This window comes from Salmo trutta, chromosome 3, assembly GCF_901001165.1.
Source record: "Salmo trutta chromosome 3, fSalTru1.1, whole genome shotgun sequence".
NCBI classification, from domain to species: domain Eukaryota; kingdom Metazoa; phylum Chordata; class Actinopteri; order Salmoniformes; family Salmonidae; genus Salmo; species Salmo trutta.
The window spans coordinates 58,183,444-58,201,369 of NC_042959.1; the positions used below are offsets into that span (position 1 = coordinate 58,183,444).

General features: G+C 44.4%; 2 protein-coding genes across 6 annotated transcripts; both read right to left on the minus strand.

The window, feature by feature from the left end:
* Window positions 1-2,725: 2,725 nt before the first annotated feature.
* Window positions 2,726-11,600, minus strand: LOC115180871 (guanine nucleotide-binding protein-like 1). Its single transcript, XM_029743017.1, has 12 exons — window positions 10,952-11,600; window positions 9,900-10,053; window positions 9,093-9,229; window positions 8,658-8,809; window positions 8,250-8,321; window positions 7,472-7,664; window positions 7,220-7,324; window positions 6,728-6,910; window positions 6,360-6,538; window positions 5,760-5,961; window positions 5,404-5,544; window positions 2,726-4,687 (listed from the first exon to the last, which is right to left on the minus strand). The coding sequence occupies exons 1-12, from the start codon at window positions 11,022-11,024 to the stop codon at window positions 4,422-4,424; spliced, it is 1,857 nt and encodes a 618-aa protein (XP_029598877.1). The 5' UTR covers window positions 11,025-11,600; the 3' UTR covers window positions 2,726-4,421.
* A 98-nt stretch (window positions 11,601-11,698) lies between these two features.
* Window positions 11,699-17,765, minus strand: LOC115180882 (zinc finger protein 384). 5 transcript variants are annotated; one of them, XM_029743032.1, is made up of 11 exons: window positions 17,546-17,765; window positions 16,723-16,787; window positions 16,405-16,603; window positions 16,186-16,305; window positions 15,914-16,080; window positions 15,622-15,716; window positions 14,515-14,739; window positions 13,889-14,056; window positions 13,532-13,610; window positions 13,239-13,397; window positions 11,699-13,074 (listed from the first exon to the last, which is right to left on the minus strand). In XM_029743032.1, the coding sequence occupies exons 2-11, from the start codon at window positions 16,780-16,782 to the stop codon at window positions 12,670-12,672; spliced, it is 1,677 nt and encodes a 558-aa protein (XP_029598892.1). In that variant the 5' UTR covers window positions 16,783-16,787; window positions 17,546-17,765; the 3' UTR covers window positions 11,699-12,669. The 5 variants fall into 5 exon arrangements, with proteins under 5 accessions (XP_029598892.1, XP_029598902.1, XP_029598886.1 ...); XM_029743042.1 differs by lacking the exon at window positions 17,546-17,765 and adding an exon at window positions 17,095-17,395 and having other exon boundaries at window positions 15,622-15,698; XM_029743026.1 differs by lacking the exon at window positions 17,546-17,765 and adding an exon at window positions 17,095-17,395.
* Between the last annotated feature and the right edge of the window lie 161 nt (window positions 17,766-17,926).

Genomic DNA, 17,926 nt, shown 5'->3' on the forward strand with positions numbered 1-17,926 from the left:
GTAATCAGGCGGTGAATAGTTTGGGGTGTCGATCAGACGGACAGAAACCATTCCAGATCATCTGTGGTATTAACCCACTGGAGGGATGGAAAGGAACAGTGATGAAATAGATAACCAATGCACTCAGATACACACACTGTATAGTGCACTACTATATGGGGAATAGGGTGCCATTTGGGATGCAGTCACTGCCAAGAGAGACGGTATGGACGTCTATGATGAAAGTGTGGATGATGATTCAGAAGATGACTGTCTGCTTCAACATAGCCTACATAGGGTTCCCCAACGGCAGTCAAACTTGGGGGTGGCTTATTTGGGGGTGACTTATTTGGCCACCCAAGTTTTCTGAGTTTTATTATTTTTATGATTGAACATAAAGGATTGTAAAAACACCAGGAAATCAGCTCCAAGTGCAAAACATTTTTGGGAGTCTGTTCCCAGTATTCCCACGCATAATAAAGAGATACACGTGTGATCATCTACAAATAAATGTAAGCAAGGTTTGAAATTATGTTTTAGTCAAATATACACTACCGTTCAAAAGTTTGGGGTAGCTTAGAAATGTTCTTGTTTTTGAAAGAAAAGCATTTTTTTGTCCATTAAAATAACATCAAATTGATCAGAAATACAGTGTAGACATTGTTAATGTTGTAAATTACTATTGTAGTTGGAAACAACAGATTTTTTATGGAATATCTACATAGGTGTACAGAGGCCCATTATCAGCAACCATCACTCCTGTGTTCCAATGGCACGTTGTGTTAGCTAATCCAAGTTTATCGTTTTAAAAGGCTAATTGATTACTAGAAAACCCTTTTGCAATTATGTTAGCACAGCTGAAAACTGTAGTCCTGATTAAAGAAGCAATAAAACTGGCCTTCTTTAGACTAGTTGAGTATCTGGAGCATCAGCATTTGTGGGTTCGATTACAGGCTCAAAATGGCCAGAAACAAAGAACTTTCTTCTAAAACTCGTCAGTCTATTCTTGTTCTGAGAAATGAAGGCTATTCCATGCGAGAAATTGCCAAGAAACTGAAGATCTCATACAATGCTGTGTACTACTCCCTTCACAGAACAGCGCAAACTGGCTCTAACCAGAATAGAAAGAGGAGTGGGAGGTCCCGGTGCACAACTGAGCAAGAGGACAAGTACTAGTTTGAGAAACAGACGCCTCACAAGTCCTCAACTGGCAGCTTCGTTAAATAGTACCCACAAAACAACAGTCTCAACAATGAAGAGGTGACTCCGGGATACTGGCCTTCTAGGCGGAGTTCCTCTGGCCAGTGTCTGTGTTCTTTTGCCCAAGTGTATCTTTTCTTTTATTGGCCAGTCTAAGCTATGGCTTTTTCTTTGCAACTCTGCCTAGAAGGCCAGCATCCCGGAGTCGCCTCTTCACTGTTGACGTTGATGGTGTAATATCATGGTACACTAATACACTACATAGCTAAAAGTATGTGGACACCTGCTTGTCAAACATCTTATACCAATATCATGGGCATTAATATGGAGTTGGTCTCCCCTTTGCTGCTATAAAAGCCTCCACTCTTCTGGGAAGGCTTTCTACTAGATGTGGGAACCTTGCTGCGGGGACTTGCTTCCATTTAGCCACAAGATCATTAGTGAGGTTGGGCATTGATGTTGGGCGATTAGGCCTGGCTCCCAGTCGCCATTCCAATTCATCCCAAAGGTGTTCGATTGAGTTGAGGTCAGGGCTCTTTGCAGGCCAGTCAAGTTCTTCCACACCGATCTTGACAATCCATTTCTGTTTGGACCTCGCTTTGTGCACAGGGGCATTGTTATGCTGAACAGGAAAGGGCCTTCCCCAAACTGTTGCCACAAAGTTGGAAGCACAGAATCGTCTAGAATGTCATTGTATACTGTAGCATTAAGATTTATCATTAAATCAGCCCCAGACCATTATTCCTCCTCCATCAAACTTTACAGTTGGCACTATGCATTGGGGCAGGTAGCGTTTTCCTGGCATCCGCCAAACCCAGATTTGTCCGTCAAACTTCCAGATGGTGAAGCGTGATTCATCACTCCAGAGATCGCGTTTCCACTGCTCCAGAGTCCAATGTGAGCAAGCTTTACACCACTCCAGCCGACGCTTGCCATTACTCATGGTAATCTTAGGCTTGTGTGCGGCTGCTCGGCCATGGAAACCCATTTCATGAAGCTCCTGACGAACAGTTATTGTGCAGAGGCAGTTTGGAACTCGGTAGTGAGTGTTGCTACCGAGGACAGATGATTTTTACATGCTACACGCTTCAGCACTCTGCGGTCCCATTCTGTGAGCTTGTGGCCCACCACTTCGCAGCTGAGCCATTGTTGCCCCTAGAGGTTTCCACTTCATAATAACAGCACTTACAGTTGACCGGGGCAGCTCTAGCAGAGCAGAAGTTTTACGAGCTGACTTGTTGAAAAGGTGGTATCCTAGTGTACTTATTTTGTGTGCCAGTATCTTAAATGGGAAATCTGAAAAATCATGTCCTCGGTAGCAACAAAGCATCCCGCCACTTTTTTGATTGACAGCTGAGGGATGGGGTAAAACAATTGAAATAAGCTCATTAGGCATTTATACATATTTATGAAGAATCAATGACTATAAATAATTTATTTAAAAGTCAAAAAATGTATATATCAATCCCAAATTGCCGCTTATAGGATTGCTAAAGTAAATCCTGTGTGAAGAAAGAGCCTGTCGTTAAAAGACAGACAGACCTTGTTCCATGGATTATCTTTATTGCAGAGAGCAGTCCAGTTCATTGTCATTTGAGCATACCAGGAATGAAATAAAGAATGCAGCAAATACACAATCCAAAACACTCGAGTACAAGTCTGTTTTAATCATTCAAACAAAGAGCATTAACACATCTATCTCCATATCGGAAACCAGAGTGGTGTGTATTAGGGACAGGAGTTTTTCCTGGTCACGTGGGTAGGAAAAACTCTGCTGGGTCCCTAGTTGTTGCTTAGACACACTACGGCCCGGAGTTTTTCCTGATCAGTCACACAGACAGGAAAAACCTATGGCCCTAGTGTGTATATTTATTGGTGTGCCATTGGTATAGAGCAGAACAGTGCATGTTGTTACATGGTAACACAGCACTGTGCAGTAGTGTTCCCTCAGAGTGACATGTAATACAGTAGAACAGGAACAATGAGGTACAACAGTAGGCAACAGCACACTATAATCCAGCCCTGACAGACTGTAACATTAGAACAGAGCCATAGAGAGATAGAGATGGAAGTTTGACCAATATTAATGTTGTTCCATTCTTCCAGTATTTAGACTCTCGTTCTAAATTCTAGCTACTCAGCTGGTTTGCGTAGCTGGTATAATTTAGGATCAATAACAGGACCGTTATTGTATTGGTCAATATTGGCTGCTATGGAACCATGTGATACCATCTCAGAACATCAGAGTGCTTTTTGGTTGAAACCGCAGTGGCCAAACTATCTTTATCAAGTCAGTCAGTCAGCTTTGAATGATACAGTGCTGCACGTGAGTGGCTGCAACAGGATTGACAAACACTGCCCCTAGTGGACCTTAAAATAGAACACTGAATTGGGTAGAATCATATAAATGGGTTTGACAATGATTATTACCACTGAAAGCAGCATGGAATGCTGAATTCCACATCCCCCCATCGCGACTCTACCGAAGTACTATCATACTGTTGTACACAGTGAAACCAACCAGGATTAGACAGTGATGTCATAAATCTGCACTGGCAGCCAAATGGAAGTCCCATGTGGATGACATCATCATCACTGTCTAATCCCCATTTATACTGTGACCTTCAACATGAGGTGGAATCCATAACCCTGTCAGTTCAAGCCATTACATTTCTAGGGTCTAATGACCTTTGGCATCTCAGCTGTGAGGCCACTTATCAATTAACAGATTGAAAACCAATCAATGATTAATACACCACAATGCCCCTACCAGCTTTAAGGGAAATAATAAAAGTAAAATCCTACATTCAGGAAAATGATAAAAACAAAACAAACCAAACGTAATCCTACAATAGTTTAGACAGGCAGCCCAATTCTGATCTTTCCTTCACTAATTGGCCTTTTGACCAATCAGCTGTGATAAAGATAGGATGTGATTAGTCAAAAGAACAATTCGTGGAACAAAGATCCGAATTGGGCTACCTGTCTAAACGCAGTCTAAGTACAGCTGCATGGGTGTACAAGCAGAGCAGAGGCACAGCATGGAGAAATGAAAATGTTTTATACAATATCAGAGTGCTTTTAGTAACCTCTGGGAGGGGGAAGGGGCGGGGAGACAGAATAGAGGAAAGAAGAGTCAGAATGTAAAAGAAATGCAAGTCAAGGAAAAGAAAATGGAATGAAGGTGCAGTGAGTGGAGGGAGAGATCAAGCACTTTGTTTTTTTAATTCATTCTTTCTCCCTCACTCGCACTCGTTTTCCCGGAGGACATCGAACATGTTGACTGTGAGGCTGGTTGGCCCCTTCCTCTCTTTCACTGCTGGGTGTCCAAACCCTTCATCTTCATCATCACCATCCTCATCATCATCATCAGCATCCCTATCCCTTTCCTCCTCCGGCTCAGAGCTGGACTCCCCCTCCTCCTCCTCATCCCTCTCTCCTGCCCCCTCTTCCTTCCGCCCCTGTAGAGCGATGATCTCTGCCAGGTCTGGGTGGGACTCCCACTGCTCTGTATAGCGCAAATCCATTGGTTGAATAATTAATCAATAAATCAAGCAATCAAATAAACACTTTTCTTCATGTTTTTTGTACAAAGCCCCAGTCAACAGTTTAAAGGACGGAAACCAGATCAACATGAACATCAGTCGTGCACAACAGATCACCTGCTGGGATTTGACCTTCCCTTGCGTGCCCACTGTTCACGGCCGACATTCGTGTCAGTCTATCTTCCCTTTTAAATATGAGTCTCTATTGTCTGTACAGTAGTGATATGCCTGATGCCTCACTGGTTGTCATGACCTGTGTACTGACCTCTCTGATAGTTATATGACCTGTGTACTGACCTCTCTGATCGTTGTATGACCTGTGTACTGAACTCTCTGATCGTCGTATGACCTGTGTACTGACCTCTCTGATCGTTGTATGACCTGTGTACTGACCTCTCTGATCGTTGTATGACCTGTGTACTGACCTCTCTGATCGTTGTATGACCTGTGTACTGACCTCTCTGATAGTTGTATGACCTGTGTACTGACCTCTGATCGTTGTACGACCTGTGTACTGACCTCTCTGATAGTTATATGACCTGTGTACGGACCTCTCTGATCGTTGTACGACCTGTGTACTGACCTCTCTGATCGTTGTACGACCTGTGTACTGACCTCTCTGATCGTTGTACAACCTGTGTACTGACCCCTCTGATCGTTGTATGACCTGTGTACTGACCTCTCTGATCGTTGTATGCAGGAGGTCTGAGGCACAGACACAGCCTACCATCGACGGCCAGCCGCAGCAGACTGTTAGCTGCCCGATACACGTCGTTACGAGCTGCCTTCGCTGTCTTATAACCCCTCCTCTCTGCCCAGGCTGTGAGACAGACAAGGAGAAAGAGAGAGAAGAGAGAGAACGAGAAAGAGGGGTAGGGAGATAACAATTTTTTTTTTTTTTTTTTTATTGTATTATAATTTCAACTGTTCCTGAGAATTTCCCAAATGTCTCCCTGACATCCAGACAAGAGGGTGTGTTTCAACAGTTTAGAACCAGACCAGAGGTTCTAGAGCCAGACTGGAGGTGGTCCTTACCCTCACACACGTCCCAGGCTGTCCAGCTGTGCTCGGGCCCCTGCTCCCTCTCCTTCTCCCCCCCCTTGGGTGCATGCTGTGGGCCCTCCACGCTGGGGTGCCGGAGCTTGAGCACCGACAGGAAGGGGGTCCGCTCACACAGATAACCTACAGAACTGTAGGGCTCCTGCAGCTGAGACACTGGGTAGATACCAGCTAGGATCTAGGGAGAAAGGGGCAGATAAGAGGAGGGAGGGTGAGGGGGAGATGGAGGAAGAGGCGTAGATACAAAAGAATGGAGGAAAAGTGTTTGGATAGAGTAAAGCATGATGAGAAAGATAGAAGGAAAGAAACTGAGAAAAAAAGTTTGAAAGGGGATGATGGGTAATGATTCTCTCCGCAGTAGTTGAGACTTAAAAGTGGTACGGATTATGATTCTACTCCAAAGACAGCCTTCAAATGGCCAGAGGGAAAATCAGTTATTCTTCTATTCTCCAAGACATTTCCTCCACAGGCTGTCACCAAAAAGTGATTTGACCTGGGATTCTGAGGAAATGAGAGGACATAGTACACACACAAACATACACACTTACACCCTACTCACTCCCTCCTCTCAGTTACCTGTAGTTGTTTGTTGACTAGTGAAGGGAAGACCAGTCCAGGGCAGTCACACAGTTTGACAGTGGGTGTGAGGTAGTAGGTCTGGAAGTATTTGGTGTGGCCGGGGGTTCGAGACACACTCACCACCTTCCTACCTACCAGACTGTTCAATACTGATGACTTCCCCACGTTAGGGAAGCCTAGGGAGGGAGGGAGAGACGTATATTCATATTCCCTTTGTAGTAGACATTTCTGAATGCCAGAGGGGGTTGGTGGGGGAACAAAGCCTTGAGGTACACTAGCATAAATTCATTTATCAAGTTACTAATCAGTGACGACAGATTACTGATTGGGAAGTAGGAAAGCAAGCTTCCAACATGGCCGCTCACCTATACAGCCCAGCGTGAGCACGCCATCTTTATACAGCTCCTGGGAGGGGCTGCTCATCTCCATGGCAACATCACTCTGGTGCTCCACTAGCACAGAGTCCACCCCCTCCTCTGACTGCTCCCCCTCTGATCCCATAGCAACCGCATCTCTCTGGATCTTCTTCTCCCAGCTCGACAAGTCCACTGCGGGGGGGGGTTAACAATGGTGAACACTCCCAATCATTCTGTACACTTCTGGAAAAAAGTGGTGAGTTGAGAAGCAGTACTTGTCTTTAGCCTATTTTAAGACGACTTCCATTCAGTGTTGGTTCTATGATATACCCTTACAACCCTGCACCCACAGATCCACACACACAAATCCTTCATTCAACAGTAATTAGATATGCTATGGAAAGTACCTGGCCAAAGCATTAAGTCATTACAGACTTACATGGTTAGCAATACATGTGTGAAAAAGGTACTATGCCACCCAGGTGGTTGGGTCCCTTTCACCTTTTCCTGCTGTGATTTCCTGACACGCCTTCAGGATGTGGGTGGGGCCCCCCGCATGTCCCCATCCACATGTACCCTTTTTTCTCATCCTCTTCTTCTGAAGCACTAGAGTCACAGAGACAGATACAGACAGTGCAATAGGTTATCCTGGTGATCAAGTACACAGTTCAACAGCTCCAATCAGCTCTCATCATTGTCCCTCGCCCTGTGTATCCCTTTCGCTTCAGCACAACCACCCTCACTCCCACCCACCTGTGCTGTATGGCTGGCCGGGGTGTGATGTGAAGCAGACACAGTGGAGGTGGGGGAACTGTGTCTGGAGGTAGTGTGTCCAGGCCAGCACCAGCGGAGGGGGACACAGGTCAGCTTTGTTCAGCACCACCACCACCTGCTTCTGCAGCTCCCCAGTGATGTAGTGGTACAGCGCTGGGGGAAACTGCAGCACCTGCATGGGAGGGACACACCAGGAACAGATTCATTAAGACATGCATGCTCGGTCTGGCAAACGACTTATAGACGGAGTACCAAATGGCAACCTATTCCCTATATAGTGCGCTACTTTTGACCAGGGCCCATAGCAACATAGTCATGAACATAGTCAAGTTATACATGGTACTGACCACCTATAACTTACCCTGTCTGTGGCTCCACCTGGTGGATACTCTATGTATGCATTTCACCATATGGTTCAAAGGATAATGAAACCATCATTTTTATTTATTATATTTCACCTTTATTTAACTAGGCAAGTCAGTTAAGAACAAATTCTTATTTACAATGACGGCCTACCGGGGAACAGTGGGTCAACTGCCTTGTTCAGGGGCAGAACGACAGATTTTTAACTTGTCAGCTCGGGGATTCGATCTAGCAACCTTTCGGTTACTGGCCCAACGCTCTAACCACTAGGCTACCTGCCATCATAGTGACTATTAATTACATTATCATGGTGACAGTAGTAAGTTGATAATGATACTATGGTACATGACTAGTAGCAGATAATGACAGTAGGAGTTTAAAAGAGATTACCCACCGGATGCCTGATGTCCACGATGAGCAGGATCACATCAGACATCTCCAACACTCTCCACAACTGTCTCCACGTCTGATAAAAAGAGAGGGGGAGAGATAGAGGGGGAGAGAAAGAGAGAGTGGGAGAAAGGAAAGGTATAAAGAGTAAAGTTATATGAAGAGTATTTAGGTTTTACCTACCATAGGTTTTGCTCAGTGTCAGAGAAAGAGGTGGTTTTTAAAGGAGTCATTCAAGTTTATAGAATATTGTAGAATTAATAGCTCCTTGTTTATCCATCAAAATGGACCTTTCTGCTGACACAATACAGCCCCCCCCGTAACTAGCCGGTCACTAACCTCAAGGCTACCACCGCCCTGAAGAGCATTTATAAAGGGTGTATAAAGGGTTCTGAATATATTGTTTCCTCACCTCCAGATTGTGCTCAAAATGGCTGAGGGATCCAGGTGGGTTTCTGGAGTGCAGGTCGTTCAGATATTCCCGGTATGACTTCTCTTCTTTCTTCAGCAGCTCCTCACGATTCATCCCATAGTTCCACGGAGGTCGCCGCGGAAACTCAAGACCTGAGATTGGAGGTCAGTGGCACAGATACGTCAAGCAGTGACACAAAGTGAAAAGACCATGTCAAAATTCCCACTAGAGCGGGTCTTTATTTAACAGCATTGAGAGGCTCAGGGTACAGGTTATGTACCAAATCACACCCTATAGTGTACTACTTTGACCAGAGCACATATAGCTTAGGTCAAAATGAGTGTACTAAATAAGGATAGGGTGCCATTTGAGACAGAACCTTTATTTAACAGCATTAAGAGATTGTTGTGAGGCTCAGGGTCAAGGAGCTCTGACCTTTCTCTGTGGGGTAGATGTCGTTGATGTCAACCTCCAGGTCTTTGTCTAACATCTGGTCCAGAACCTTCTCTCTGGCAAGCTTCTTCCTCCTCTCCACCTCCTCTCTGCTCTCCTTCTCAAAGTGCAGACGGAACCTGAATGGACAGAGAGATGAGTATAGCTGTGTGTAGAGGGGGGAATTGGGCAGGGTGAGTGTGTGAAGGACACAAAACCATTTGTGTGCAGAGTCATGAACATCAGGTGTGTGTGACATGGTTGTTTGTTCTGACAACAGCAGTTTCTGTAATTTACCATTGACCTCTGTCTGAAAGTTGTTTGCTCATGGTTCAGGATTCCTACAGTAACGTGTTCTCATTTTTTTACTTAGTCTCTTTCGGCCTCTTACTTTTAATATCTACAGACCCAGACATTGCTCTAATTAATATTTTTCCATTAACCCTTCAGTTTGTTCCAGGGAATTCCCACTGTTCCAGCCATCAGTTCATACAGCAATCATGACATGTTTTCCCAAAAGGTATTGTTGATGATATCTGACAAAACAGAAACCCACTCAGCTGGTGAGAGCCTTATGAGCCTAGCTATCAGTGGTCACCAATCCTGGTCCATACAGTCTGCAGGCTTCTGTTCAAGCCCAGCAATAACAATACACCTGTCTTTGTGTTTGGTTTCATTGCATTTGATGTATTACCTTAGCTTTGGTCCAGGGTGTTACGTGTGGCTTGCTCAGCGTCTGCATCAGTAAGCCGCGTGTAATCCCCTGGACCAGAGCTAAATATTACCTATGCTAATGTATTGGTAACTCACCTATTGGGGTCGTATCTGCCCTCCCTGATGCCAGGCTGCTGGTTTATCCTCCTGACATCTGTGGTTTCACTATCTGAGGTGTCCGACTGCCTCTCCCTGTCCATCCCCCGCTCCACACTGGCATTACGGCTGCTGGGCCCTGAGCCTGGCTCACCTGAGGAGGAGAGGTCATCATAGTCAGAGGCTTACATTGAACCCTTCCCAAATTGCACCCTATTCCCTATATAGTGCACAACCTTTTGTTGGGCACGATATATAGGTGATAGGGTGCTATTTGGGACACAAACATACAGTGGACAGAATGAAAACTACCCTCTATGTCAGCACTTGGTACCAAACAAAGACCACATTCCACAACGTTCTACTTTAGAATCGAGTGTACATGCATTTACATACAATATATGCTATCTACATTACATAACACATAGCCATCTATAAATGTGGTAATCGTCTCAATACTAACCCTATGTAATAAATTGACAGTGGGCGTTTTCATAATAAATCTATTTTCATTGCTAGCTGTAGTGTAGGTTTGTGATCTCCAACACCTTTCGTTATTCCCTCAATTTGAGAAAGCTAGCTTTCCTACATCATTTGATAGCGAGTCTGCGCAGTAGAGCTTACACAAAGTGAAAACAATACCAGTGTAGTACAGTGATGCTGATTTCTGTGCATCAATACTTTTCCACCAATGGCAATGAATGACGCCAGCAATACAATTTGAGCGATAAGGTCACACACATAGCTAGCTCTATAACGTCGTCACCTCCTTAGCTAGCAAGCAAGGTACTAGCTAGCAAGCAAGGTAGTTAACGTTTGCTAGAAAGACCCAAATACACAAATATGGCAAAATAATGACGTCCCTATTCTTTATTTGTAGCAAATTCGTCCAAAATATATAGGGTAACATGACAGTGTTATTGTTCCTGAAAGCAGAGCTAACTAGCCAAGTTACTCAACTCTCCTCGTACAAGTTAGTAAAATGAAAAACTATGCTAGCTAATGTTAGCATTTTCGGCACGCACACTTTCTGTCATTGCAGCTCACGTTACCTCTCTTTCTTTCCCGTTTGACTTGCATCTGTTTCTTCTTCTGTTTGGTGCTGAACGGCTTTTTCCGAGGCATGATTGAATGAAAAATTACAGTTTCGTAGTGTGGGTTTGTGTTAGCTAAGGCAGAAATACAGTAACGTCGTTATTTACTATCGTGAAGTTTCTCGACTCCTACACTTTACCCATCCGACGCCATCCGGCACTGCAGAAAAAAATGTTGACTAAGTTACAAAAACATTCAATGGTAATACATGTCATTACACAGTTTATATTTACTTATTTTTTAAACAATGTAAATGTCATGCTTTGAATCATTGTCTGACAAGACATGGCAAGTTAATATGGATAGAAAAAAATATTTAAAGAATGGTACAGTCCACACAGTAAACCGCCGATTCCACTATCATTGCTCACGCTAATGTTGTGATGCAGGTCTTATTTGCATGGTACATCACACTACAGCAGGTCAATGAATCAAGCTTTTACAAGATAGGCAATCAACACTGTCAACTTTGCAAAGTCCCCACATGCATTGGGGCGGATTTACATATACAGCTTTACATATACAGCTGTCATATTCAAATGTGACATTCAGTGTCATTCAAACTAACACCTCTGACGCTACAATACATTCAATGGCATCATGCATAGCCTGTTTGAAGGGGTGAGGTGCTGCTATCTTCAAAGTTAACCTTTATCATTACTGCAAGTGCACAATGTGTTACAGGGATAGAGAAAGGCAAATTGTTGGACTTCAGTGAGGTTTATTGTTTGATAAGGGAAAACAAACTATTTCCATATGTATCAGTCTATTTGTAAAGGCTCATACACTTTAGTATAACAGTAGTGGAAGTAGTCAGAATATATTTGGATAACAATGATATTCTTAGGTCACAAAGAAATAAATATGAGGATTACATACAACATGTACCAGCTGATCACATTCACTTCCCAGTTCTTAAAGGGTCATGTGAGGTAAACAGGGCTCTATGATTGGCTTGTGGACTGAGGCTAAATATCAAAGTGTTATATAGTATGGATTATACATTTATTTTTTAAACACGCACACATATACACTGGTATGTATATCAATATATACTTTTGCAGGACTTTTTTCTTTCCAGAAACGGAAAACAGATCCTACTTCCCTTTTTTTCCAGTGAAAAAGATTTGTGAGCAAATTTTACAAGGTAGATTACAGTAACCATCATGACAATGATGATGTAATCAAAACCTGATAGTATCTGTGGGAAAGTAGAAAAATTTACCTTAACAGTTATCTGTCAGTTTCAGTTATACACTTCACGGACGTGACCATAATCAAAGTTGTGTATGTAGGGAGGAGTAGGAGGATAAAAAAAAGAAAGAAAATTCTCTCTTCTTCACTCATTGTTCTGTCATTTTTGTCTCTTCCTCAACATTGCAGTGACAGACAGAGAAACACTCCTTTACCAACGGTATACACTAGCCATCCATTATAAAAGAGTAGTACAAAAACATAGGCATAATGAAATAAAAGTGATAAATGAGTACAAAAAAAACTACAAAGTCCTCTATTTCCAGACTTCATCTCTGTTCGAACATCTCTTAACTTCCTCTTCCATTACCCACCTTTCAGGCACAGTCACATCTTCCTATGTCCCCTCTGTATTGCTTTTATCCAGTCTGTCCATAGGCCTCCAGTTTCTCTCAGTCTCTACCACCCCTCCCTCCTACCCCTATGAGTTTAGGTGTTCCACCTGAATGGTGGAGGTAGCCACGGTAAGACAGAGGTCCTTGTGGGTCGCTAGGTCCGCCACGCTGACTGTTTTGAACTGGATGTCCCCTGCAGCGACTGTCTTATACTGGTGCAGGTCAAAGGGGCAGGATGCCGTCTCTGCCTGAGAGTAGCTACCCTGGTTTTGCCCCTGGTTCTGTCCTTGTCCATGACCTCCACCTTGTCCTCCGGCTCGGTCTGCCCCATTATCGGTGACCTCTCCTCGGCCTTGGCCATGAGAACCTCCCTGGTTCTGGGTATGGCTTTGGTTCTGTTGGTTCTGCTGAGAGTGCTGTGCAGCAGCCACCGCCGCTGCAGTGAGCGGGTCTGAGTTGTGTTTCTGCATGTGTTTCACCAGGTACGTCTCCTGAGAATAAAATACAGAGAGTTAGAGCGAGAGTTGACAAGTGTGCACAAACACACATTATTCACAGACATGCACACTGTCTGAAGCCTGTGAAAATGTCTGTTGAAAGTTAAAGGTCTGCAACTACTACATGCTGGGTGCCTTAAAAGTGGTGTTTCTCTTACAGAGGTGTATGTGCGGTTGCAGAGGCCACAGGAGTAGAGCTTAGCGTGTTTGACCGTGTGAGTGGACAGGTGGACTTCCAGACTGGCCGCGTCCGTGTAACCACGGTTACAGTTGGTGCACTTGAAGGGTTTGTCCTTGTTGTGCTGCCGTCTGTGGGACTGGAACAGAACAGAACAGGACCGTTCAGGACTCATCTTCAAATGGGTATTTGTAAGACTGTAACTACTAAGGGTCAGTGTTACTGAGCTTTCACCACTGGGAATAAAAACCAAAGAAAAGGGATAGTAGTCACCTGTAGGTTGGAGAGTTGTGTGAAGGATTTCTCACAGCCCGGATGAACACACTTATAAGGCCTGTCTCCTGTGTGGATCCTACAGAAACATGGAAAACACAACCAGTAAGAAGAAGAAAAGAGGGGAGAAATGTAAATGGATCCGCCATATTCTCCTTTCAGCTATCCTGTGATCCACACCATTACAGATGAAGGAGATGGAGAGGAAGCCACTGTAGACTATCGAGATGCCGCCCACAGAGAAAAGACTATTGAGATGCCCCCCACAGAGAAAAGACTATTGAGATGCCCCCAAATAAAATACCATTGAAAGGCCCCCGCAGAGAAAGGGGCAGATATGTAGGACATCACCCTTACCTGTTGTGCTGCTGTAGATGACTGAGCTGTCTGAAGGACTTCTGACAGAAAGAGCAGGTGTACGGTTTCACCCCTGTGTGGATGCGGATGTGCTGGGCCAGATAGCTGGAGTTGGCAAAGGACTTAGTGCAGTGGGGACACTTGTGGGGCTTGGACTCTGTGTGGTTTCTGGAAGCAAGAAGAGAAGATAGAGGGAGGAGGGGAGAACAGTGTTGCTTTTCTTTAAACCTTGATTGATAGGGGGGGGAGGAATCACACTTAAACACCCTCTATTACTCAGTGCCTGACTTCTAAAAAATCACAACGTTTCTCTGACCCAAATTATTTTCAAATGTATCATGTGTAAGTGTGTAAGTGTGTGTGTGTGTGTGTGTGTGCGTGCATGCGCAAGGGAGAAGCAGCAGTGAAGTAGTAAGGACACCAAACAGACAGACTGAAGAGACAAAGAGGGACTTGAAGTAGAGATCACACACAATCATGCTCACACACACACGGCCTGCGTCTTGCCTTTTCACAGACATCTCCACACACACAGTGCTAGCAGCCAATAGAGGGGAGGGGAGAGGGGCAGGCTAGGTAAAGCCTGTAGGGTAGAGCAGGTCAGGTGGAGCTGCTGTGAGCAGTACCGTGTGTGCTGCTGTAAGTGACTGAGCTGTCTAAAGGACTTCTGGCAGTAGGAGCAGGTGTAGGGCTTGGCCCCGCTGTGGATGCGGATGTGCTGGGCCAGGTAGCTGGAGTTGGCGAATGACTTGGAGCAGTGGGGACACTTGTGGGGCTTGGCCTCTGTGTGAGACTTGGAGTGGATCTGCATGTCTGACTTACTGAAGAAGGTCACCGCACACATCCGGCACCTACGGGACAGAGACAGACACACAGACCAGGGAGGGGGAGAAAGAGGGGAAGGCGAGCGGGAGAATGGGAAGACGAGGTAGGGATGAAGGAAATGAGGGCAGGAGCAGGTGAAACAGAGAGATGAAAATACAAAAAGCAAGGACAAAGAGACATGAGAGATGCGCAAGGGAGAGGAAGAATGCAAAAAAGAGGGGTGAAACATGAGACAGCAAGTGGGGAAAACAAAGGGAGAGAGCAAGAGGAAAAAGACAACAGGATAGAAAGATAAAAACAAGGGAGCAGATGAAATGAACGAGGGATGTGAAAAAAGAAGACAAGAGACAGGGAGTGGGAAGAGATAAAGAGGGTGAAATCAGTGAAAACAGCAGGAAAAATAGCAGATTCTGCTGAAGCAAGAAATAGAAAGACAAACAGAGATAGCTTGAAAAGTAGGGAAACATTGTATGAAGGAGAGATAGAAAGAAAGAAAAAAAAGAGGACAGAAGTAGGCAAAGGAGTGCGTGTCCAAAGTGTGCAGGGATGCGCGTGTGTGTGTGGGGCGGATGCATGAGGGAGGCAGAGAATGTGTGTGTCCATGCTGCAAAGAAAACACACATTGTGTTTCAGAGTGCAAGTACAAACACATAGTGAAATACTTAAGCGGGTGTGTGCGCTGCCACAGCATGCAGTGGAGTCGTTTGTGTGTGAGAAAGAGAGAAATGCCCGTGCCCAGCAGCACCTAGTGTTCATCCACAGCCTGTGTCTAACCTCTCTGCCCTGACTCTATCATCTACAACATACAGACATACGGGTGTGCAAGCATTCCACAGCTTCACATTCCTATGGGGATGCACAGCACAGCAGGTGCTTTTTGGCCCTTCTGTGACGCCGTAGGTCCATACCTGTAGGTCTTGTTGCAGTCTTTCCCGCTGTGGTTCTCGTCTTCGTTGGCGAGGTCGTACGGGTCAGTTGTATAATGCTGCGAAGACATAACCACCTATCAAATGTCACAAACATTAGAATCACGTTCATCATATTAAAAAGGCACACTGTTGTAAAAGTCTACATTAGCTTTTTTGTTGTTGCTTAGTCTATAATTCAATAGCCTGAGCTTAGTCTGGAAATGTCTGGAAGTATTTTAGTGGGAATAGCTTTATTTTGGTTACTCTGGAGTTACTATGGTAACTGCCTCACCTGCCCTCCCGACGCCAAGTGCGCCAGAATCAACGCCTCATTTCCGGCGGAGAGGGTGTGGCCACCAGCAGGCCCCGCCCTCCCTAGTGTCGACTTCTTCTTCCTGCCTCGCTTCGAGGGTGTCGGCATGATGACCACCTGGGGGGTTCCACCTTCCTGTTTCTTATCTAAGTGAAAAATGTGTGTGAGACTCTGACAGTATGTGAGTGAAGTGTGTATTTTTCAGTGTTAGGATAATGGAGGGTGGAGACAATCGTGTGTGTGTGAGTTACCTGGAGCGTGCAGTGTAGAGACGATCATGGTGGTGGTGGGATGTCCAGAGACGAAGGACTGAGAGGAGGAGGCAGGAGAGACCAGCTGCGTGCCTTGAGGGGTTGTGATGACCAAACCCGCTGCAGAGAGAGGAAAATAAAAATATAATACAAAACAGACAGATGGGAAAAATACAATGCAAAAGTGTGATCAATTCTACACTAACAGTTGACACACACCTGCTGTCATGATACCAGTGGAAGGTACAGGCACCACAGTGATGTTCTGGGTGTGAGGGGGGTGTAGGTGACCCCCTTGGCCCTGCCCCTCTCCCTCCTGCTTGGGGACAGTGAGCACAGTAGTCTGGTAATGAGAGGAGGGGAACAAAGTGTTCTTCTCCTGGTCCTTCAGTTGTTTCAGGAACATGGCGTTTTCAATCTGACAGCGAGAAAGAAATCCTTGTTAAAAAAATTCCAAAAAGAGTAATTGCTATAATCCGAAGGTGTCACTTGCAATATACTTTAACATTTTAAACGGAAATGTTTCATTAAACGTACCTGTCCTTGTACAGGCACAGGGGACCAGAAGTACTGAGAGTTAAAATGGGAATCCTCCATAATTTCTGCAATGGAAGAGTAACACCGCCATATCACCACTAGGCCAAACAGCTAATCACTCATCAATTGAAATAAAATTGGCTAAGGTACATTGTTGCACATCCGACTGACACCTTTGGGCGACAATAATCTTAAATCATTTAAATGTCACTTCACATACATTAGCTAGCTAATGAAACAATAATGTTAGCTATGTTGGTACTTTATTTGGTTAAATAGCTGAAATATTTGGACATATATTACAATAATTATGCTACGGGTTAGACAATAATATGACTTGCTAAAGGCTAACTAGGTAATTTAGCTGCCTACTGTAAAGGTGCATTGTTGTGGTTGCATGGGAAAGAGGACCCGTGCTAGCTCGCTATTACATGGGTTTTCCCCTTCAAAGTAATTAATTTGGTGATGGGTGGTGACACAATGTAGCTAGCAATAATTCGAACACCGATAAGATGTCTAGATTGCTATTTGTTAGCTGCAAGTGCATTTCAATGCCTTGCTAGGCGTTTACAGTTAGCTAGACGCTCTAATAAAATCACGAGAGGAATGTTATCGGACTCTCGCGCTCTTCGATGCCTGTGAAAATAGAAAAAGCAAAGCACAAAAAAAAATCGGATAAAAAAAACTGAAGCGGTGAGAGAAGAAAAAAAAACTATCTCGCACAGACTTCCGGCTGTCCAGACAGAGAAGAGACTCGTCGGGTACAAGTCACTCAAATTGGAAGATAAATGATATGATTATGAAGACAAATAAGAGTATTTACCTGTGCTGACAGAGCTTGCTTGCTTCCTTCCCGGAATTCCCGTAGCCCGGTACAGTTCAGCAACTCTGTTCAATCTTTTAGATTTGACAAATTCACCGAGTTTTTTTTCTCTTCTTTTTTTCTATTTTTTTCTTTCTTATGGAGTCGCTTGTCTGCGCTGCACTTCCTTCGAAGAAGGTCGATTAAACTCTGTGAAGAAACAAAGCTCTCTGAGTGTGTGGTGATGTCATTTCCGTCTAATTTTGGAAGCTTCAAATTGGTACTATCGATATGCTATTAAATTTATAAAACGTAAATTAATACAATGTTCTCCTTCTGCGTATTTTACTGTAATGCAATAAACATGAAAAAAAACGTTTTAATGTCCCACAATAAATCTAA

Coding starts and splice junctions, on each gene's coding strand:
- LOC115180871 (XM_029743017.1), bottom strand. CDS start 11,024: ATGCCTCGGAAAAAGCCGTTCAGCACCAAACAGAAGAAGAAACAGATG. Junction 7,325..7,471: donor CGGCCAGCCATACAGCACAG/GTGGGTGGGAGT, acceptor CTGTGACTCTAG/TGCTTCAGAAGAAGAGGATG. Junction 6,539..6,727: donor GCTCACGCTGGGCTGTATAG/GTGAGCGGCCAT, acceptor CTCCCTCCCTAG/GCTTCCCTAACGTGGGGAAG.
- LOC115180882 (XM_029743026.1), bottom strand. Junction 16,081..16,185: donor CTCTACACTGCACGCTCCAG/GTAACTCACACA, acceptor TTTTTCACTTAG/ATAAGAAACAGGAAGGTGGA. Junction 13,398..13,531: donor CACAACTCTCCAACCTACAG/GTGACTACTATC, acceptor GTTCTGTTCCAG/TCCCACAGACGGCAGCACAA.